The 24,016-nt window shown below is 36.5% G+C and overlaps 1 protein-coding gene across 3 annotated transcripts in view; it reads left to right on the top strand.

Annotated features, from left to right (window-relative positions):
• The window catches only part of CCDC138 (coiled-coil domain containing 138), a 94,405-nt gene that overhangs the window by 33,498 nt on the left and 36,891 nt on the right, over positions 1-24,016 (top strand). For 2 of the 3 annotated variants that reach the window (XM_055328528.1, XM_055328527.1), the window contains exons 8-11: positions 969-1,046; positions 1,156-1,263; positions 3,203-3,367; positions 23,151-23,267. In XM_055328528.1, coding sequence (XP_055184503.1) covers positions 969-1,046; positions 1,156-1,263; positions 3,203-3,367; positions 23,151-23,267 — 468 coding nt within the window. The remainder of the gene's footprint in view (positions 1-968; positions 1,047-1,155; positions 1,264-3,202; positions 3,368-23,150; positions 23,268-24,016) is intronic. The other variant, XM_055328526.1, reaches the window with a different exon arrangement.

The raw sequence follows: 24,016 nt of genomic DNA, 5'->3' as shown, positions 1-24,016 counted from the left end.
AACAAAATAAGTTATTGAAGTGTTTTCCCTCTGAAATCAGAAGGAAGTAAGAGTACTTACTGTTTCTATTGAACAGTGTACTGAAAGTTCTAGTTAGTATGATAGGGAAAAAGAAGATAAGGATTGGAAAGGAAGAAATAAGAATTATCTACTGATAACATGATTATGTAGCTGTATATGTAGGTATCCAAATGAATATACAGACAGGTAAGCAAATGTAGGAGAGTCTTTGGATGTAAGTTCAATATACAAAAATCAAGTGTATTTTTATATACCAACAGTAAAATAGTATTATTTATTGAAAGATACCACAGATAATAGCATCAAAAAAGATAGCTTTCCAGGAATAAATCTAAAGGAAAGATATGCATAATATATTTACTGAAAAGTACAAAACGTTAAAAGAAAATAGAGAACATCTAGGTAAATTGAAGACTATGGATATGAAGACTCAATATTTATAAACATGTCAGTTCTTAAATTTACATATTCCAATTTCAATAATTAGTTACACTGCATAGTTAATTTGTACATTTTCTGTATATACATAAAAAGTTCAATCAAAAGACATTTCCCGTTAAAACATATACTTGTAAGATGTCAAGAGACTTGCAAATTTTATAGAATGAAGTAAACTTAGATACTATTAGTACCTTAGGGACCAATGATGATTTTAGCTATGATTTTTTTTTACATTAAAATTTTTATTATCTTATTGAACTATAATTGGCATATAATATCCTATTGTTTTCAGGTGTATATCATAGTGATTCAGTATTTTTATGCATTTCAAAATGATTTCTACGATGTCTAATTACCATCAGCTATGATCTTTAGTCATGACTGCTAACTCTGTTTTGTTACATTTTTTGGTTATACGGATTAAATAAGATAGATTATTTGGGAAACCTTTAGTATGAAATCAGCTTAACTTTTATGTTGAAATATTTAATATCTTCTCACTTTAGTTAAATGAAGTAAGTGAAGAAAACAAGAAGATGGAGATTCAGGCTAAGAGAGTTCAAGCTCGCTTAGATAATTTACAGGTAAGTTGCCTGCTCTTTTGACGCAAGTGAATTTTAAATGATTACTTTTGGGCTTTCTTATCTTTAATTAAACAATTGTGTTTTAATTCATGGAAATGTATTGTTGCAGAGGAAGTATGAATTTTTGACAATACAGAGGTTGAAAGGAAATTCGCATGCTGCCAATGAAATGAAAAGTTTAAAACAAGAAAAAGTACCAGTCTTAAAAACTCACAAGGTATGATACAATAGAAAATATCTCCAATAGAAAGCAAAGACATTTTTGCTTTGTTCTTGAATGTTTTTTTGTTTTTGTTTTTTGTTTTTTTTGTTTTTTTTTTGCCAACATCATTGTGTGGTATGGAAGGATTCACCATAATAATTGCTTTACAGGAGATATTTGTATAATATTTCTAATATGCTTTTATTTACAAGAGCTAAACAAAGTATTTCAGCAGTGTTTCAGACGCAGACCTTAAGCTTATTAAGAGCTTTATTATTCATTGTATTTGAAGATTCTACAAGCTTTCAATATTTTCTGTCTAGATTCCAATCCATGCCTGAATGGGCTTTGTTTATTTTTCCTAAGGATTTTTTTACTTTGAGGTATAACATACAGTAACATAATGCAGAGGTTGTTAAGTATATAGCTTAGTCAATTTTGAAAAATGCCTATACTCATGTAGCATACAACTAGATTTAGAACATTTCCATCATCCTAGAAAGTGCTCTTGTGTCTTTTTCAGTTCTTTCCTACAAGAAGTAGCTGTTAATCCAGGTGGGTGGAGGGGACCTCAGTGAAGGCATCAACACCAACCTGCACATCTTTTCTGAGGTTCCAAGTCCAAGGTCTGCTTTCTCTCTGGGCTTGGACCTTTGATTTCTTGTACAAGTAGGGCTGGCTCTGGCCTGCCAGGCAACACATATGTAAATAGATTTTTTGTGGTTCTAAATGAAAATGTTTCACTATTCCCACCTTCACCTTTTTCCTGTCATACAACCTTCCATGTTTATTAAAGGAGATGTTTTTATACTTAGTATCTAAAATGATTGAACTTATCATCTAAAGTTTCTGTTTGAAAAAAATAGGTTACAATTACCCCTGTTCAGAACAATCCTAAAATTTATATGGAACCAGAAAAAAACCCAAATAGCCAAAGGAATGTTGAGAATGAAAACCAAAGCTGGAGGCATCACAGTTCTGTACTTCAAGCTGTATTACAAAACTGTAATCATCAAGATAGTATGGTACTGGCATAAAAAACAGACACATAGATAAATGGAACAGAATAGACAACCCAGAAATGGACCCTCAACTCTATGGTTAACTAATCCTTGACAAAGCAGGAAAGAATATCCAATGGAAAAAGGACAGTTTCTTCAACAAATGGTGCTGGGAAAATTGGACAGCTACATTCAGAAAAATGAAACTATTTTTCTGTTACATGTAAAATATTGAATTATTAATGGGACCCTGTTAATTATAATGGGACCTCAGCTCCTCTGAAGACAGAACTGTTAGGGTACAAGAGAGTTATTTAAAATCTTGTTTGATTGAGTTCCACGTCGGGCTCCCTGTGCATGGAGCCTGCTTCTCCCTCTGCCTTTGTCTCTGTCTCTGTGTCTCATGAATAAATAAATAAAATCTTAAAAAATAAATAAATAAAATCTTGTTTCTGCTTTCAAATCTACTTCATTCAGAAATAAAGTTCTGTTTTGTCTCATATATCTTCTATATTTTTAATTAATCAATCAAGCAATTAATTAATTAATTTGCATCTCATACATTTTTCTTCCAGGAATTTCATTTTATTAAAATTCAGTTTGCGAGCGTATGGTATAATACCCACTTCTCATCTCGTGTGCCATCCTTAGTGCCCATCACCCAGTTACCCTATATCACCACCCACCTCCCCTTTACAACCCTTTGCTCAGTTTCCTATTTAAGATGGGTTTTCTTCTCTTCTCTCAGCCATCATTTAACATGTTTCTAAGGTTAATTGGAGGTATTTGATTTGGAATTTCCTTTGTTTAGAGAAGCTTTGTCATTCATTACATATTTTAGTGACCTTCTTTTTAGGTAAATTATTCTATGTTCCCCAAATTTAAAGCTTGCTCTTGAAATTTTATGCGATTGTGAGTGGAAATAAATATTTGATTTAATTTTTTACATATAGGTACCACTTAATGCACAAGTTTATGAACTTTTAACTGTCTTCATGGACTGGATTTCAGATCATCACCTTAGTAAAATAAAAAGTGAAGAATCTGGAATGGATGGTGAAAAGCCACTACTCAAATTTGCTTCTCAGAGAAATGATATTCAAGAAAAGTGTATAAAGGTTTGTTTTTTGATTTGTTATATATGATTCATGGAGAATGAAACTGGAGAGCCTGCTGCATATGTTACAAGAGAAAAAAATATTTAAAGTACTTTTCATAAAAAATTGACCATACTGGTAGTTATAAAATGATTCACTTCAGACTTAATTAAAATTAATTCATACTTCTATTTTTCTTAGCATAATGGGAGTTTCTTTTTAAAAATAGAGCCTACTGGGATCCCTGGGTGGCGCAGCGGTTTGGCGCCTGCCTTTGGCCCAGGGCGCCATCCTGGAGACCCAGGATCGAATCCCACTTCGGGCTCCCGGTGCATGGAGCCTGCTTCTCCCTCTGCCTATGTCTCTGCCTCTCTCTCTCTCTCTCTCTCTCTGTGTGACTATCATAAATAAATAAAAATTAAAAAAAAAATAGAGCCTACTTCTACCTCTGCCTATGTCTCTGCCTCTCTCTGTGTGTGTCTTATGAATAAATACATAAAATTTTTTAAAATATATAAAATAAAAAAATAAAAATGGCAGAATATTTGTTAGGCAAATGATTAGTGCTATGAATAATTCATGATAACAGTCATTTTAGGATTTTAATTCCACTAAAATAATTTTGTTTTTTTTGTCACAAAGGGATAAAAAGTCTATTTGCAAGAGGCTTCTCATTAACAAAAAGAAGTGATCATTTTCTTAAGTTACAGACATTAATTTGGATATTGGTGCTCATGATTTCTCATTAGTCTATGTGGTCATTAGAGGTTGATGATTATATTCTACAAGAAATATATTAAAACTTTTTAGACTGAACATCTATAGTTGTTGGTTTAATGTTTTCAGAAACAATTTCATAATTATTAGTTTCTTTTTTTTTTAAGATTTTATTTATTTATTCATGAGAGACACAGAGAGAGAGAGCGAGAGAGGCAGAGACACAGGCAGAGGGAGAAGCAGGCGCCATGCAGGGAGCCCGATGTGGGACTCCATCCATCCCTGGTCTCCAGGATCAAGCCCTGGGCTGAAGGCAGCGCTAAACGCTGAGCCACCTGGGCTGCCCTAGAGTTTCATTTTAGAAAATTATTTCTAGTTTTCATCCTTACCTAGAATCTGTCTTCTAAATGCCTTTTCTGCTTGCTGGAAGGCTTGCTTCCTTCAAGAAACTCATATCCTAATCCCTGTATGTTATATTCTGTGGTAGAAGTGAATTATGGTTGCTAATCAGATAACCTTCCATTAGAGATTGACCAGTATTGTCTGGGTGGGTTCAGTAATCATGTGAGCTTTTAACCAGAGGGGCAGAAAAGCAGGTCAGGGACTCAGCCCATGCTTGCTGGCTTTGTAGGTGAAGTAAAAGCTAAGTAATGCTTCAAGAAATTAGTTTAGTTTTAGTTACATTTAAGTCTTTGCTTCATTTTTAGTTTTCAGGTTTTTTGTCTCTGGTACAAGATAAAAGTATAGCTCGTTTTTTACATGTGGATATCCAGTTTTCCCAGCACCCTTTATTGAAGAGACTGTCTTTTTCCCTATTGAGTGATATTGGCGTCTCTCACGAATGATGAACATCATTTCACAATCTCTATCCCATTGACCCGTATATCTCTATGCAAATACCATACTATTTTGATTACTGTAGTTTTGCACCAAGTTTGAAATCAGGGAGTGTGAAACCTTCAGCTTTTTTCATTTTCAAGATCATTTTTTGTTGACTCTGCCTGGAGATTCTATATGAATTTTAGAATGAATAGTATTCTGTGGAATAGAAAAGTTTTACATTTTTATGTAGTTAAATCCATATCCTTTCTTTTATTTTTACCATTGCATCAGTGTTAAAATAGACTTCTCTTGCCCCAACATTTGGAAAATATTTAACTTTGTATTTTTTTATGTTTCTAGGCTTTTTATTTATTTCATGGCTAACTTTGAAATATTTAATTCATCTGTGATATATTTTGGTATAAAGAGTGTAGTAGAGATCCATTTTCTTTCCTTTTTTTTTAATTTTAAAGATTTTATTTATTTATTCATAGAGAGCGAAAGAGAGAGAGATTGAGGCAGAGACACAGGCAGAGGGAGGAGCAGGCTCCATGCAGTGAGCTCAATGTGGGATTCGATCCTGGGTCTCCAGGATCACACCCCGGGCTGCAAGTGGCACTAAACCGCTGCGCCACCGGGGCTACCCTGTATTTTTTATTTGAATAGATTTTTCATCTCTTACTGTTTTTTGTTTTTGTTTTTGTATCTTTTATGTATGTGTTGAAGTTCTCACTGAATTCATACACTCTTCTGAAGTTTAGTGAGTATCTTCTTGGTCATTACTTTGAGTTCTTTGTTAGTAATATCAAAGATACTGCCTTGAATATCTTTTTACATATTATCTATCTCTGTTTCCTTTTGCTCTTTTGCTGTGGTTTTGTCCTGTTTTTTCTTTTGGGACATATTTCTCTGTTTTCTCATTTCATGTAATTCTCTTTGTTTGTTGCTACGTGTTAGGTAGGTCAGCAGTATCACTTCATCTTGAAAATGCTGGCCTTGTGTAAAAGAGGTCCCTTTGTGCCCTGTAGCGCTGTGCCCCCAGTGACCAGGACCAGGTACTCCAGATGTGTCTCTGATGTAGGCTGTGTGTGCTCTCCTTTTGGATCTGAGCCTTTAGCCCCCTTGGCTACAGTGATCCTGCTTTGCCTGCTCTTGGCATACTGGGCAGAATTTGGTTTTTGTGCCATTCAGGGGCTTGTCTGAGGCTTCCATGGGCTTGTAGGTGGGTGGTGCCAGCAGTCTGCAGTTAACCTCTCAGCTGCACTTGCAGGGTACTGAGCAGCATTACTTTCTACCTGCAGGACCAACTAAGAGGCTTTCCTTTGTGAGTGGAGCTGGCAGTCAGACTAGATTCTGCACTTGGCTTCTCTACCATAGACACCAGTGCACCCAATGGCAGGGCTTTCTCCCAGTGCAGCCAGCTAGAAGACTCAGCTGCTGGAACTGTGGGTGTGCTAGTGTGTGGGGTTATTTCTCCTCCCCAGAGCAAGAGTCACTTTGGAGTGGTGCCCATGCCTGCTGGAGCATTTGCAGGGTGTGTTGGGGCTGGAGCATCTTTGGATGGATCCCCGGTGAGCGATCCTTCGGTTGGGGCAGGTTTTTAAGGGAACACTGGGCTGGCATGAGGCATGCAGTGTTAGCAAGATAGATGGAGAGTTTTAGCCCTGGCTCCAACAAGTGTCTGGCTATCAGGTCTGGAGGAGGGAAATTGAAATGGGGCCCTTTGGCACTTTTGTTCTTCGAGGAATCTGAAGATCCCTGCCTCTCCATTGTACCTTCTGAGATTAGTAAATGAATCTTCTTTATATAAACTCCAGGTGCTTTTCAGACTGCTGCTTCTGTGCTGTGTCTTGGGGCTGGAGTTATGCTGGCTCTTTAAGGGTGGGGACTCAGTTTCCTGTTGCCCTCTGGCTCTCCTAGAGTTAAGCCTGCTGATTTTCAAAATACCTGGAGTTAAGCCCATCTGATTTCAAAAGCTCCCAGAGTTAGGCCCCACTGGTTTTCAAAGCCAGATGTTATAGTAACTCCTCTTCCGAGTCTTCCCAGTTCAACTCTCCAGTGGCTGGAGTGCCTCTATAGAGTCTGATTTTGCTTCTCTGTACTTGTGGTATTCCTCCCATTTGTGGTTAGTCTTACCAGAGGTTTGGTTTCCAACCATATCCCACCCCTCTTACACTTTTTGAAGTTGCCTCCTCTCTACAATTAACTGTGGAATGTCTGTCTTTCTTCCAGTCTTCATGCTGTTTGCATAGTAAGTTACATCGGTGTAACTGTTTAGTGTGGGTGCATCCATGGGACAAGGTAAGCTCAGGATCACCTATTATTCATAGTTTTAAAAATGCTTCCACATTTATTTTTTCACATAAACCTCATAACAGTTTTTGTGAGATAATTAGCACACCTATCATGCCAATTTTACAAGCAGGATAAGAGTGTTTTGAGATTTTAGTATTTTACATGGCTAGGAAGGAAATGGCAAATTTGGAACTTAATACATGTACTTTCTACTGTCTTGTCTCTAATAATACATGGTGAAAAACAAAATTGAAATAAATTTCTATTAAGGTTATAAGCATCAATACGGTTTTCCATGAGGAGCTAGCTATTCATCGCTTTATTACCTTTGTAAATAAAAATTTTCTTTAAAGTTGATATAACTCATTATCCACTAAAATATTAAAGTTCAAGTTTCAGTGATGTACAAAAGTCTATTCTAAACTGCATAGTTAAAATAGTAAAAGAATATGAAATAATGGTTTAAAACAGCTTTGAAACTTTATATGGTAGCTAAGATTGTCATAAGTACTGGTCCCTAAGATAGCCATATCTCTCCATCTGTATCTATCCATTCATTTATCCATCCGTTAGAGGATCAACTGTTTTATATCTTTTGCTTTACCTCACAAATATCTATTAAGTTCCTGTTATTCTTAATATATGATAAATGTGGGTATTTTCTCCATGTTGAAAAGCTGAAGGTTGACATGCAAAAAAACTGTTAAAAGAATTGTGAGCTTCCTTTAGGACTGACACATTTGGTATCAATAGATTTCCTGTCAGGTCTTTTCATTACTGTGTATTTTCTGTGCACTGGCTATTATCTTATTTCTACATATATCCTGAATGCTAAGTAATTGACTGTTTTGTGTATTTAAAAATAACTGCTTATAACATCTTGATTCTATACGTCAAAATTCATTCATATTTTGGGAAACTGTTAGAGACCCAAAATGAAGCTTTTAGTATTGTTTCCCTCTATGTATTGATTCCAGAAGAAAAATAACCTAGAATTTCTAGCCTATAAGATTTGAAGTAATAATTTCTGTTATAAATATTTGGAATGCAAGAATCAGTAAAATTGTGGAAGCTTAGAGATCTTACTAAAATACTTATTAACTGGTCCATATATAGATGTCTATAGGTGGCTCTCTCAGTGCTTTATTATATTTAGTTCAAATTAGAACCTAACAAGGCACATATTCATTAGAACACTCCATTCAGTTTTAGAGTATACATTCCTCTCAGGTGCATCTGGAACATTATCCAGCCTAGCCCATATGGCAGGCCATAAAACAAATCTTTTTTTTTTTTTTTCATAAAACAAATCTTAATTATACAAGGTATGTTTTCTGACCATAGTAGAATGAAATTAGAAGTCAGGGGAACCCTGGGTGGCGCAGTGGTTTGGCGCCTGCCTTTGGCCCGGGGCGCAATCCTGGAGACCCGGGATCGAATACCACGTCGGGCTCCCGGTGCATGGAGCCTGCTTCTCCCTCTGCCTGTGTCTCTGCCCCTCTCTCTCTCTCTCTCTCTCTCTCTGTGACTATCATAAATAAATACAAAAATTAAAAAAAAAAAAGAAATTAGAAGTCAGTAACAGAAAAAATTCGAGAAAATCACAAATATATGGAAATTAAATAATATATACCTAAGTAAACAACTGGCCAATGAAATAATCACAAGGAAAATTAGAAAACAAGATGAAAAAAAAAAAAGACAATGCATGTACTAGGATGCATGGGATACAGCTAGAACAATACTTAGAAATGTGCAGCTGCAAATGCCTACCTTAGAAAAGATGAACAATCTCAGTAATGTAACCTTCTACCATAAGACACTGAAATAGTCCCATAAACTAATTCTAAAGCCAGCAGGAAAGAAGTACTAAAGAGTAGAGCAGAAGCTAATGAAACAGACAGTAGAAAAACAGCAGAGCGAGGCACCTAGGTGGCTCAGTGGTTGAGTGTCTGCCTTTGGCTCAGGTCGTGATCCTGGGATTAAATCCTTTATCAGACTCCCTGTACAGAACCTGGCTCTCCTTCTGCCTATGTCTCTGCCTCCTTCTCTGTGTCTCTCATGAATAAATAAATAAAATCTTAAAGAAAAAAAAAAAAAACAAAATCAACAGAACTGAAAGTTGGTTCTTTGCAAAGATTTTGAAACTTGACAAACCTTTAACAAGATTGGCAAAGTAAAGAAGAAACCAAACCAGGATTACTAAAATTGGGAATAAAAGTGGAGACGTTACCAGTCTATAGAAGTAAAAAGGTTATAAAGAAATACTATGAATAATCATGAGCTAATAAGATAAATAAGTGACAACTTCCTAGAGATACAGAAACTGTCAAAAATGACTCAAGAAGGAATAGAAAAGTTAAATTGATCTGTAACAAGGACATTAAATTAATCAAAAGTCTGCCTAGAAAGAAAAATACAGGCCCATATGACTTCACTGGTGAAATCTACCAGACATTTAAAAAATTAATATAAATTCTTTACAGACTCTTCTCAAATATAGAGAAGGATCTCACACTTACCAACTCATTTTATGAGGCCAGTATCATAGTGATAACAAAACCAGACAAATATATCACAAAAACACGAGAAGCCAATCTCTTACTATTACACAAAAACTCTCAACCCAATACAAACAAATTGAATCCAGCCATTATAAAAAGAATTATATACCATTACCGAGTGCAGTTTATCCCAGGAATATAAGGTTCACTTAACCTCCAGAAATCAACTCATGTAATACATGATAACAGTAGAATAAGGACAAAAATCACAAGATTTTCTCAGTAGATACAGAAAAAGCATTTGACAGTCCAACATACCTTTATGATAAAAGCTGTGAAAAGTTAGAGATAAAAGGGAACTTCTTTAACCTGATAAAGCATATCTACGAAACCTACACAGCGAACATCATATTTAGTGATGAAAAACTATGATTTCTCTCTAAAATTAGGAAGAGAGGAATACTCCCACCTCTTCTATTCGACATGTGCAGGGCAGTTAGCCAAGGAAATGAAATAAAGCCATCCAGGAAGAAAGTAAAACTATTTGCAGATGACATAATCTTGTTTATGTAGAAGCCTAAGGAATTCACTAAAAAACTGTTAAAACTATTACACAAATTAAGATTAAAGGATACAAGTTCAATATTCAGAAAAGCAATTGTGTGTATATACTAGCAACGAGCCATTTGAAAATGAGTTTAAGAAAACAGTTCCATTTTCAGTGGCATCAAAAAGAATAAAATACTTAGGACTCAGTTTTTCAAAAGAAGTGTAAAACTCATGCTCTGAAAACTGTAAAACATTGTTGAAAGAAATTAAAATTGAATGACATCCTTATTCATGGATTGAGCTAGCATGCTTCCTAAACTGATCTACATATTCAGTGCAACCTTTATTATAAAATCCCAGCTGGCATCTTTGCAGGAATTAATAACCTCATCCTGAAATTCAAATGGAAATACAGGGACTCAGAATATCCAAAACAAGGTTGAGAAAGGACAGAGTTGGAGGACTCACACTTCTTGATTTTAAGTTTTCCTGCAAAGATACAGTAATGAATAGAGTGTGATATTAGCATAAGAATAGATATACAAATCAAGGGAATAGAATTCAGACTCCAGAACTGAACCTCATAGTGCACCCAAGGCCTACACACAAGAGGTTAAAAAGTACAAAATTCTTTTAAAGAAAACATACAAGTAAATTGTGCCTTTGGATTTGGCAGTGTTTTCTTAAATATGACACAAAGCATAAGAAACCAAAGAAAAAGGGTAAATTGGGCTTTATCAAAATATTTTAATTAACTACTTAAATAAACGAGTTGACCTGAATAGACTTTTTTTTTTAAAGATTTATTTACTTATTTTAGAGAGAGAGTGTACGTGCATGTGTGTGGTGGAGGGTTGCAGAAGGACAGAGGGAGAGAAAGAATCTCAAGTGACTCCCTGCTGAGCACAGAGCCCTTTGCTGGACTTGATCCCATGACCCTGATCATGACCTGAGCCAAAATCAAGAGTCGGATGCTCAACTGACTGAGCTACCTAGGTGCCCTATGAATAGACATTTTTCCAAAGAAGACATATACATGGTCAACAGGTATATGAAAAGCTCAGTATCACTGATAATCTGAGAAGTACAGATGAAAACAAAACTACAATGAGATCTCACGTGTTCTTACCACCAAAAAAAAAAAAAAAATGGATAACTGGATATGTTAATTAGCTTGCTTGTGGTAGTCTTTTCACAAAGTATGCATATATTAAGACCACATTATAGACCTTAGATATATTCAGTTTTGTCAGTCATATCTCAGTAATGGGAGGGATGTGGAAATAACATGTGAAAAAACATGGAATTGGGGGAAAGAGCAGTGTATTTTAATTATTTACTAAAGATTTGGATATGAACAGAGTAATAGGCAGGGTTGGAGTATGGTTATCTTTGGGGGCGTTGCCAACAAATTTGGCTTCTGCATCTCTGCAGCTTATTACATTGCCTTGATAAAACCACATTCCAGTAAATGTGAATTGTTGTTGAGGCCAAATCCAGAAGACACACAAACCTCCATTGTTGAGAAAATTCTAACTAATAAAAAATGAAATCTGAGACGAAATTTTTTTTAACTTTTATACCTCAGAGGATACCATCATGAAAGTCAAAAGATAACCCTATTTAATGAAGAAACTATTTTTCAAATCATGTATCTGATAAGGGACTTCCATCTGAAATATTTTTTAAAAAGGCTTATAACTCAGTAATAAAAAGAAAACGTAATTTAAAATGTACTATGGATCTGATTAGACATTTCTCTAAAAATCATATACAAACGGTCAATTAACATGAAATGTTCAGCATTACTAATTTGGGAAATGCAAATCAAAACATTGATATATCCTACGCATAGGATGACTAAAATTAAAAAACGACAATAAAAACAGATAATCTTAATTGTGACCAAAATGTGAATGAAGAAATTGAAACTCATACACTGCTGGTGAAAATGTAAAACTCTGTAGCACATTTGGAAAAAGTCTGGCACTTCCTGAAAAGATTTAACATCAATTTGCTCTATGACTCAGCAACTCCACTTCTAGGTATATACAGGAGAAATGAAGTTATGTGTGCACAAGAGAAATTTATACATGAATGTTCATAGAAGCATGATTCATAATAGCCAAAAAGTGGAAATAACTCAGATGTCCATGAGTGGACAAATGAATAAATAAAATGGTTTACATCTGTACAGTGGAATATTGTTTGGTGGTTAAAAGGGATGATATTTTTGGTGTATTCTACAACATGAAAGAACTTTGAAAATATTGACAGTGGAAGAAGCAAGTCACAAAAGACCAAATACTATATGATTCCATGTATATGAAAAATCCAGAAAAGGTAAATGTATATAAAGAAGACAGAACAGTGGTTGCCTAGGGCTGGAGTAGTTGGAGCAAACTATTGAGGTGACTGCTAATGTTAGTCTTTTGGGAGAAGGCAATGAAAATGTTCTAAAACTGATGGTGATGATGATTTCACAACTGTGTATATACTAAAAATTACTTAATCGTACACTTTAGGTGAATTGTATGATGAGCAAATTGTAAAACTATTAACAAAAAATTCACCACCACCACAACAGAAACAAAATATAACCAGCCCTTTGTGGTTGTCTTGGTCTTAGTGTCTCCTAAGTCTCTTTAACCTTGGGATACTTCACTTTCTCCACTATCTTCCTTCCTTCGCTTTTTTTTTTTTTTAAGATTTTATTTATTTATTCATGAGAGAGAGAGAGAGGCAGAGGGAGAAGCAGGCTCCATGCAGGGAGCCCAACGTGGGACTCGATCCCGGGTCTCCAGGATCACACCCTGGGCTGCAGGCGGCGCTAAACCGCTGGGCCACTGGGTCCGCCCATTCCTTCCCATTTTTTATGCTAATAACTTGTTGAAGAGTCAAATTCAGTTGAGTATGTCACAGTGTTAATTTTTCTACATACGTTCTTTTGGTGTTATGTAATTTGTATGACAGATACTTTATAGGTAATTCTGTGTATTTTATTGTGCCTACATATTTGTAGTTGCATTTGAAAGATTCACTCTGAAAAAAATCACTGACCAAACTTACTTACTTCTTCTTCTTCGTCCTTCTCCTTTTTTTTTTTTTTTGCCTATTTTGCCTACGTTGGGGCTTGAACTCGCACAATCCCAAGATCAAGGATCATTTTCTCTACTGACTCCTTACTAGTTTTAAATCTCATATTAAAATATAGGGTGGGGGGGAATTAAGTATACAAGATCTTACTGGAATTAAGAGAGTAGGTATGTACTAAATTCCTTTCACACACAGAAGTACAGTTTAGACATTTTTCAACTTGACATGTGTGTAATTTTTCAATTTTCCCTGAGATTTCATTCCAGAAAATGATTACTAAGACAGTAGGAAACCAGTGCAGACCTTTAAGGAGAAAATAGCATCAAGTTTATGCTTTTAAAAAGATCCCATTGGCTGCTACATGGAGACAGGTTACATGGCACCAGAGCAGATGCTGGAGAACAGTTAGGAAACTCTTAAGTTGTTGAGGTGAAATGAGATTGTGTTATGGAATTAAAAGTAAACTGGGAGGTAACACAGATGAGACTTGGTAAGGCATCTAATATATCAGTTGATGTGACCGTTTTGGCTCCCGGGTTTCTGGCTTTTGCAACTCGATGAATGTAAGTAGTATTCACTCAAAATAGGAAATGTTGGAGTGCATCTCGGTTTGAGCCTCCTTAATCTGATATATTCTGCAAAAGCTGAGTTTGAGATACCAAAGTGGGTGTTTCTGGTAGGTTTTGATATAAGGGACCAGAGCTCAGCAGAGAGAGAGGTCTATGCTAGATATGTCATTAGGCTGTATGGGCTAATACCGAATTTGAGGAACCCCTACATTTAATGATCAGGCAAGTGATGGTGAACCAGCCCAGGAGATTGATAGTGCCTAGAGTAGTAGAAGGAAAACTAGGAGAAATTGGTGTCACAAAAGCCAAAGAGTATTTCTTTTCTTTCTAAAAAAAAATTTATTTAAATTCATTTAGCCAACATATAGTACATCATTAGTTTCAGATATAGTGTTCATAATTTGTCAGTTCTGTATAACACCCAGTACTCATCACATCACATGTGGGCCTATTTAATGCCCATCACCCAATTACCCCCATCGCCTTACCCACCTCCCCTCCAGCAACCCTCAGTTTGTTTCCTATAGATAAGAGTCTCACATGGTTTTTCTCATTCTCTGATGACTTCTTCAGTTTTCCCTCTCTTACCTATGATCCTCTGCGCTTTTTCTTATATTCCACATGTGAGTGAAACCATATGATGATTCTCTTTCTCAGTTTGACTTACTTTGCTCAGCATAATAACCTCCAGTTCCATCCAGGTTGATGTAAATGGTAAGCAGAGTAATATTCCATTGTATATGTATACCACATCTTCTTTATCCATTCATCTATTGATGGACATCTTGAAGTAATATTCTGATGGCTGAGTGATATTCTATTTTATGTATACCACATCTTCTTTATCCATTCATCTGTTGATGGACATCTCGGCTTTTTCCAGTTTGGCGATCATGGACATTGCTGCTACGAACATTCGGATGCAGGTGCCCCTTCAGATCATAACATTAATATTTTGGGGGTAAATACCTAGTAGTACAATTAGTAGGTGGAAAAGTAGCTCTATTTTTAATTTTTTGAGGAACCTACACTCTGTTTTCCAGAGTGGCTGTACTAGCTTGCATTCCCATGAACAGTGCTAGAGGGTTCCCCTTTCTCCACATCCTCTCCAACATTTGTTGTTTCATGTCAGAATTTTAGCCATTCTGACTGGTGTGAGGTGGTATTTCATTGTGGTTTTGATTTGTATTTCCCTGATGCCAAGTGATGTGGAACATTTTCTCATGTGTCTGTTGACCATTTGTATACCTTCTTTGGAGAAATGTCTGTTCATGTCTTCTGCCCATTTCTTGATTGGGTGTTTTGTGTTTTGTGTTTGGGTGTTGGGTGTTTTGTGTTTTGGGTGTTGAGTCTGATAAGTTCTTTCTAGATCTTGGTTACTAACTTTTTATCTGATGTGTCATTTGCAAATATCTTCTCCCATTCTGTAGGTTGTCTTTTAGCTTTTTGGACGGTTTTGTTTACTGTGTAAGGCTATTTATTTATTTATTTATTTATTATTTTTTAAAAGATTTTATTTACAGAGAGATATTTATGAGATATTTATGAGAGATACAGAGCGAGAGAGAGGCAGAGACACAGGCAGAGGTAGAAGCAGGCTCCATGCAGGGAGCCTGACGTGGGACTTGATCCTGGGTCTCCAGGATCACACCCTGGGCTGCAGGCGGCACTAAACCGCTGCACCACCAGGGCTGCCCCTGGGCTTTTTATTTTGATGAAGTCCCAGTAGTTCATTTTTGCCTTTGTTTCCCTTGCCCCTGGGGATGTGTCTAGCACAAGTTGCTGAGGCTGAGGTCAAAGGGGTTGCTTCCTGTGTTCTCCTCTAGGATTTTGATGGATTCCTATGTTACCTTTAGGTCTTTCATCCATTTTGAGTTTATCTTAGTGTATAGATATAAGAAAGTAGTCTAGTTTCATTCTTCTGCATGTGGCTGTCCAGTTTTCCCAGCACCATTTATTGAATAGACTGTCCTTTTTCCAGTGGATAGTCTTTCCTGCTTTGTCAAAGATTAGCTAACCATAGAGTTGAGTGCCCATTTCTGGGTTCTCAATTCTGTTCCATTGATCTATGTGTCTGTTTTAGTGCCAGTACCATACAGTCTTGATCACAGCTTTGTAATACAGCTTGAAATCTGGAATTGTGATGCCCCCAGCTTTGGTTTTATTTTTCAACATTCCTCTGGCTATTTGGGGTCTTTTCTGATTCTATACAAGTCTTAGGATTATTTGTTCCAGCTCTATGAAAAATGTCAGTGATATTTTGATAGGGATCGCATCAAATGTGTAGATTGCTCTGTGTATCATAGACATTTTAATATTTATTCTTCCCATCCATGGGCATTGAATGTTTTTCCATTTCTTTGTGTTTTCTTTAGTTTCTTTCATAAGTGCTCTTTAGTTTTTAGAGTACAGATCCTTTACCTCTCTGGTTATTCCTAGGTATCTTACGGTTTTTGGTGCAACTGTAAATGGGATTGATTCCTTAATTTCTTTCTTCTGTCTCATTGTCAGTGTATAGAAATGCAGCTGGTTTCTGTGTGTTGATTTTATATCCTGTCACTTTGCTGAATTGCTGAATGAGTTCTCACAATTTTGGGGTGGAGTCTTTTGGGTTTTCACATAGAATACCGTGTCATCTGTGAAGACTGGGAGTTTGACTTCTGTGTCAATTTGAGTGCCTTTTATTTCTTTTTGTTGTCTGATTGCTGAGGCTAGGACTTCCAGTACTGTGTTGAGCAATAGTGGTGATAATGGACATCCCTGTCATGTTCCTGATCTTAGGGGAAAAGCTCTGTTTTTCCCCATTGAGAATGGTATTTGCTGTGGGCTTTTTGTAGATGGCTTTTATGATATTGAGGTATCTTCCGTCTATCCCTAAACTGTGAAGAGTTTTAATCAAGAAAGGATGCTGTATTTTTTTAAATGCTTTTTCTGCATTATTTGAGAGGATCATGTGGTTCTTTTTTTTATAATGTGATCTCTCATGTTTTTTGATTGGTGAATGTTGAACCACCCTTGGAGCCCAGGAATGAATCCCAATTGGTTGTGGTGAATAATCATTTTAATGTACTGTTGGATCCTATTGTCTAGTATGTTGATGAGAATTTTTGCATCCATGTTCATCAGGGATATTGGTCTGTAATTCTCCTTTTTGGTGGGGTCTTTTTTTTTTTTTTTGAAGATTTTATTTATTTATTCATGAGAGACAGAGAAAGAGAGGCAGAGACACAGGCAGAGGGAGAAGCAGGCCCTATGCAGGGAGCCCGATGTGGGACTTGATCCCGGGACTCCAAGATCATGCCCCGGGCCAAAGGCAGGTGCGCTAAACCACTGAGCCACCCAGGGATCCCCTTTGGTGGGGTCTTTATCTGGTTTGGGGATCAAGGTAATGCTGGCCTCGTAGAAAGAATTTGGAAGTTTTCCTTCCATTTCTATTTTTTTAAAACAGCTTCAGAAGAATAGGTATTATTTCTTCTTTTTAAATGTTTGGTAGAATTCTCTGGGAAGCCATTTGTTTTGGGAAGTTTTTTAGGACTACTTCAGTTTCCTTGCTGGTTATGGGTCTGTTCAGGTTTCCTATTTCTTCCTCTTTCAGTTTTGGTAGTTTTTAAGTTTCCAGGAATGCATCTGTTTTCTTCCTGAATTCCTAATTTGTTGGAACATAGTTGCTCATATATGTTCGTAATATCATTTGTATCTCCTTTGTGTTGGTTGTAATCTCTCCTCTCTTTCATGATTTTATTAATTTGAGTCTTTACTCTCTCTCTCTCTCTCTTTTTTTTTTTTGTTGCTAAGTCTAGCTGGGGGTTTATTGATCTTATTAATTCAAAGAATCAGCTTTTAGTTCTGCCTATCTGTTCTATTCTGGTTTCTATTTCATTGATTTCTGCTCTGATACTTATTATTTCTCTTTTCGTGCTTGGCTTAGACTTTGCTCTTTCTCCAGCTCCTTTAAGTGCAAGGTTAGGCTGTGTTGGGATTATTCTAATTTTTTGAGAGAGGCTTGTACGCAATGTACTTCCTTCTTAGGACCACCTTTCCTGTATCTCAAAGGTTTCATACAGTTGTGTTTTCATTTTCATTAGTTTGCATGAATTTTTAAGATTCTTAATTTCCTGGTTGACCCATTCATTCTTTAATAGGATACTCTTTAACCTCCAAGTGTTTGAGTTCCTTCCAAATTTCCTCTTGTGTTTGAGTTCAAGTTTCAAAGTGTTGTGGTCTGAGAATATGCAGAGAATGAGCCCAGTCTTTTGGTACTGAGACTGGATTTGTGACCCAGTATGTGATCTCTTCTGGAGAAATTTCCATTTGCACTCAAGAAGAATGTGTATTCTGTTGCTTTAGGACGGAATGTTCTGTATATATCTGTGAAGTCCATGTGGTCCAGTGTGTCATTCAATGTCCTTGTTTCCTTGTCGATCTCCTGCTTGGATTATCTGTCCATTGCTGTGAGTGGGGTGTTGCAGTCCCCTACTATTATTGTGTTATTATTAATGTTTCTTTAATTTGGTTATTAATTGGTTGATATAATTGGCTGCTCCCATATTAGGAGCATAAATATTTAAAATTGTTAGATCTTCTTGTTAGGTATACCATTTAAGTATGATATAGTGCTCCTCTGTATCTCTTCCTACAGTCTTTGGTTTAAAGTCTAATTAGTTTTAAAAATAAAAAATAAAAAAAATAAAGTCTAATTAGTTTGATAATGAGGATTCTTACCCCAGCTTTCTTTTGAGGGCTTTTAGCGTGGGAAATGGTTCTCCACCCCCTCTTTCAATCTGGAGGTGTCCTTAGGTCTCTTGTAGATAGCATACGGATGGGTCTTGCTTTTTCATCCAATCTGATACCCTGTGTCTTTTGAGTGGGGCATTTAGCCCATTTACATTCAGAGTAACTATTGAAAGATGTGAATTTAGTGCCGTTTTATTACCTATAAAGTCCCTGTTTCTGTAGATTGTGTTTGTTTCTTTCTGGTTCATGTTACTCTTAGGCTCTCTCTTTGCTTACAGTATCTCCCTTAGTATTCTTTGCAGGGCTGGCTTGGTGGTGACATATTCTTTCAGTTTCTGTCTGTCCTAGAAGCCCTTTATCTCTCCTTCCAAATGAATGAGGCTTGCTGGATAAAGTATTCTTGGCTGCATGTTTTTCTCATTTAGTACCCTGACTATATCATGCTGGCCCTTTCTGGCCTGCCAGGTCTTTATGGGTAGATCTGAAGCCAGTCTAGTGTTCCTATGCCTCGAGGTTAAGGACTTCTTGTATTGAGCTGCATTCAGGATTTTTTCTTTATCCCTGAAATTTTCAGTCTTCACTATTATACCTCTCTACCTCTTGGGCATGAATGCCTATTTCCTTTCCCGGATTAGGAAAGTTCTAAGCTATGATTTGCTCAAATATACTTTCTGGTCCTCTCTCTCTCTTTCCTCTCCCTCAGGGATTCCAGTAGTACCAATATTTTTAAGTTGTGTTGGATCTTTGATTTCTCGAAGCCTGCCCTCATGGTCCATTAATTGTTTTTCTCTCTTTTCCTCAGCTTCCTTCCTTTCCATCAACTTGTCTTCTGTGTCATTTACTCTCTCTGCTGCCTCATTTACCCTAGCTGTTAGAGCATCCAATTTAGACTGCATGTCAGAGCATTAGATCTCATTTCTGTACTAGTAGATTCTCTAGAGTCTTTCATGCTTTTTTCAGGCCCAACTAGTAACTTTGTAATTGTTATCTGGAATTCCATCTTTGACATTTTACTTATATCTGTGGCAAAGAGTATTACCTCTGGTTCTTTCATTGGTTGTGAATTCCTCCTTCTAGTTATTTTGCCCAGAGAAGAGAAGATGAATGAGTGAGTACTTTCAAAAATATCAACCACAACCCAAGTAAGATACACACTAGACAAATCCAAAGAGATTAGAAACCAGAAAAGAAGAAGAAAAAGAAAAAAAAAATTAAAAAAGGAAGAAAAATTAAGGGGAATGGAATAAAAGACTATAATCTCACAGGATGGACAAAACAGGGTGATCCAGTTGGTCCTGAGTGTATTTTGGTCTGTGTATTAGGAGATGCTAAATCCCAAATTGTAAAGAATGTAAAATTTATATATGTGTATATATATATATATATATATATACAAAAATAAAATTGAATAGAGTGAAAGGAAGCCAAAAATGAAGAGTATACATATGAAATGTAAATATAAAAAAATAAGTTAAAAAATATTTTAAAATCAAAGATTGATAAAATAAGAAACTAGTTGAAAAGGGAAAAGAGAAAAAAAAAGAAATGGAAAATTTTAGACTGAAAAATAAGTGAATCATGAGGAAAAACCTTGAATTCTATATACTATTTCTCCTCTCTCACTCTGAGTTTTACAGTCTTATGTGGTCTATAAATTTGCTGTTCACTGTTCTTCCAGCTCATCTTCCTTCCAGCAGGAGGGGTCTGCTATGCTGATTCTCAGGTTTCGTACCTTGGCAGAGTTGTACTGGGCCCCTCATTACACTGAGGGGCAGAGCTCAGTGTAAGCTGTTTTTGGTTGCTCTATGTGGCTTTTGTTCTCTGAAGACTTTCTGTGCCTCTTTAGAGGATCAAAACAAAAAGGGCCATGCTGGATCTCTAGCCCCAAAGCCTTTTGAAAGATCAAAAGATCGTGGTCCATTCTCTGCAATAAACCCTCAGGAATAAATGGTCTTCACTTTTATGTCTGCCAAACTCTACAGACTCCTGCGGTGGGATTCTCCCAGGGGAAGGTGGAGAGTCACTGATTTGTGCTTTTTGCAGGGCCCTGGCTCAGAGAGTGATCCGCCCAATCCTGCATGAACCTGCTCCACTCCTCCCAGGGGAAGGCAGAAGGTCGCCTATTACTGTCCTTTACAGACCCCCACCCTGAGAGCTGATCTGCCCCTTCTGGGGTAAGGAGAGGATCGCTGCTTTGCTGTTTTTTACAGGGCTCTGGCACTGAGAGCTCTCCCCTTGGTGGTATGCACAGCCACCCGGACCCTCCCAGGGGAAGGTGGAGGGTTCCTGTGTTCCTGTCCTTTGTAGGGTCCCCATGTAGCGAACCATCACTTGATTAGGCTGTGGCTCATGTTTTATGGCAAACTGAGCTGAGAGCCCTCTCCTGGGCTCCCTGACTATAATGTTTCTCCGCTCCAGTGCTTGGGAACTCTACCAGCTCAGGCACCCCCATTCTTTCTGTGACTCCAGGGATCCTGAGAACATACTTTCTTGCCTAGAATTCTGCCCCATTTCACCACCTGAGCACCTTTCAAGTAGGGATGTCTCTCACTGGAGCGGGTTTCTAAGAGTTCCTATTTTGCCCTTTGGAGCTATATCACTTTCTGGTAGCTGGCTTAAGAGGCTCCCTCCCGCTCATTGTTTGTCCTCTGACATATCCCCTCAGAATCACTTCTCTGCGTGTCCTACCTTACAAAAACTATGAGTAGAGCTCCAGATATTTTCTTACATCTCAAGTTGAATTCATGGGTATTCAGAATGATTTGATATCTAGCTAAATTCAGGGACCAGATAAAATGAGGTCCCCTACTCTTCGGCCATCTTGCCTCCCCCACTACCAATGAGTATTTCAAAAGGAGGAGGTGGGGATCCCTGGGTGGCGCAGCGGTTTGGCGCCTGCCTTTGGCCCAGGGCGCGATCCTGGAGACCCAGGATTGAATCCCACGTCGGGCTCCCGGTGCATGGAGCCTGCTTCTCCCTCTGCCTATGTCTCTGCCTCTTTCTCTCTGTGTGACTATCATAAATAAATAAAAAAATTTTATAAAAAAAAAAAAAACGAAAAAAAAAAAACAAAAGGAGGAGGTGGTCAGTAGTCCCTAGATGGTACTATGACAGGTCATATATGTCCTTCCAAACTCATACATTTATTTCCATATTTATTGATCATATCTGTGATCTAATTACATATGATTTTGTATCCTAACTTTTATTATTTTCACTTAATTTAACATTAATATTTTTTTTGTTCATAATCTTTAGTTCCCTGAGTGGCTGTACACTTGACTTTAACCATTTCCGTGTTGCTAGGTGATTAAGTTACCTCTGCATTTTTATTCTTTTTTTTTTTTTTTTGCATTTTTATTCTTACAAGCAGTGTAATAATACTGTACTTTTGGAGGGTTGTATTTTAGGTGTTTTTCTTAGGTAATATACCAGAAGTAGGATTATTCAATCAAAGTCTTAGAATATCTCTATGGTCTTGAAGTCCTATAGCCAAGTAACATATTTTTGAAGCAGTGTTCATAGACATCTTTTTTAAACATTTTATTATTTTTACAAATTGACTTTAATGAAGATATTTATTTATGCAAGGCAGATATATTAAGAGGAAAGTATTACAGCAACTGCTAAAATTTTACTGCTATTATTTTTTTGTTTTTTATTCATTTTAGAGAGAGAGCAGGTGTGCATACACGTGTGTGAGCGAGGGTGAGTGTGGCAGGGAGGGGTCAAGTGAGGGGAGGAGAGAATCTCAAGCAGACTCTGAGCTGAGCACAGAGTCCCACATGGGGCCCAGTCTCACAAACCTGAGATCATAACCAGAGCCAAAACCAAGAATCAGAGGCTTAACCTTCTGAGCCACCCAGGTGCCTCTACTGTTAATATTTTTAAAAAACATTCTTTCATATATCTCTTTTTCAATATAAATTCATATAGGTATTTTATATAAATGGGACCCAGTTATATCTGCTCTTTTGTAACCTGCTTTTATCATCTATATACAGGTTCTGTTATTATTTTTAATGGTTATATATTTATCATAAATTTATTTAACCATTTAAAGTCCAGAGAATAGGGGATCCCTGGGTGGCACAGCGGTTTGGCGCCTGCCTTTGGCCCAGGGCGCTGGAGACCCAGGATCGAATCCCACGTCGGGCTCCCGGTGCATGGAGCCTGCTTCTCCCTCTGCCTGTGTCTCTGCCTCTCTCTCTCTTTCTGTGTGACTATCATAAATAAATAAAAAGTAAAAAAAAAAAAATAATAATAAAGTCCAGAGAATATGTTTATATAGGTTCATCTCCTTAAAATCTTAGATGTGCTACTGGTGGGTTAAAGGATGTGCATATTTAAAATTTCAAATATGTATTTCTATATTGTGTTGCACATGGTTCCAAAGTGAGGTTTTTTTGTTACAGAATTTTATTCTTTTGAAAAAGGAAATATTAGGGAAATCATGGTAATTGATTTTTGCCACCTAACATTACTGTACATTTATAACTTCCATTATTTTATCTTTAGCTTTTGCCTCTGATGACAGAGCAGCTACAGTGGATGCCATTTGTGAATACCAAACTTCACGAGCCTTTTGTGAAATTTATATATTGGTCTCTAAGACAGCTGGATGCGGCAGCACAGGTAATTGATTGATAGGAGTCTCTTTAAGTGATACTCTGTTCAGTATTATTTCTCTTGATCTTGTTCTTTTACAGATTTCTTTGTTTGGTTTATATTTCAGGACTTTTTGCCTTCTTCGTTTTATTCACTATTATCTTTTATAAATACTGTTTCTCAGTGCTATAGGTTTTATTTAATATGTAACATTTTTTAAGTTTGAAAATTGGAGTACTTAGTAAATATCACTGTTAGGTTGTTGTTAAAACCACTGTCCCCTTCCCCCATTATTTAACTTATAATTTTTCATATTTTACTGAAGGTAATAGAAATTAAAGATTTCTTGTGTTAATGCCAATAAGTGCACACTAGGTAAATTGGACAGTGATTTTTACAGTAGCCTAATCAAAGCAGAAAAATTATTCCAGTATCTATAAAATGAATCATACATGTTACCTATTTATATAAGGTTCATTCAATTTAAATTATGTCATATGTATGTAATCATTTGTGCTATTAGCTGTAGTAATTTTGTAAAATTTTATTTCCCTAGTTAATATTGGTAAACACTGTTATAGCTTTCATTTACTTAAAGGAGAGATGCAAATTTATGCTTGGGTAATGTAATCTTAATCTTGGTCCTGTGGAATTTAAGAAGCACACAGCTAAACCACTTAGTGTAGTATTGATGATCAAGTAGTGTTAATTGATTATAATTATATATAAATCATAGTAATAACACTGATTATTATATAGTATGATTATTAAACTTA

The sequence above is a fragment of the Nyctereutes procyonoides genome, unplaced genomic scaffold (assembly GCF_905146905.1).
Source record: "Nyctereutes procyonoides isolate TBG_1078 unplaced genomic scaffold, NYPRO_anot_genome, whole genome shotgun sequence".
NCBI lineage: Eukaryota > Metazoa > Chordata > Mammalia > Carnivora > Canidae > Nyctereutes > Nyctereutes procyonoides.
The sequence above is the reverse complement of the archived record's forward strand: the minus strand, read 5'-3'. Positions and strand labels throughout refer to the sequence as shown.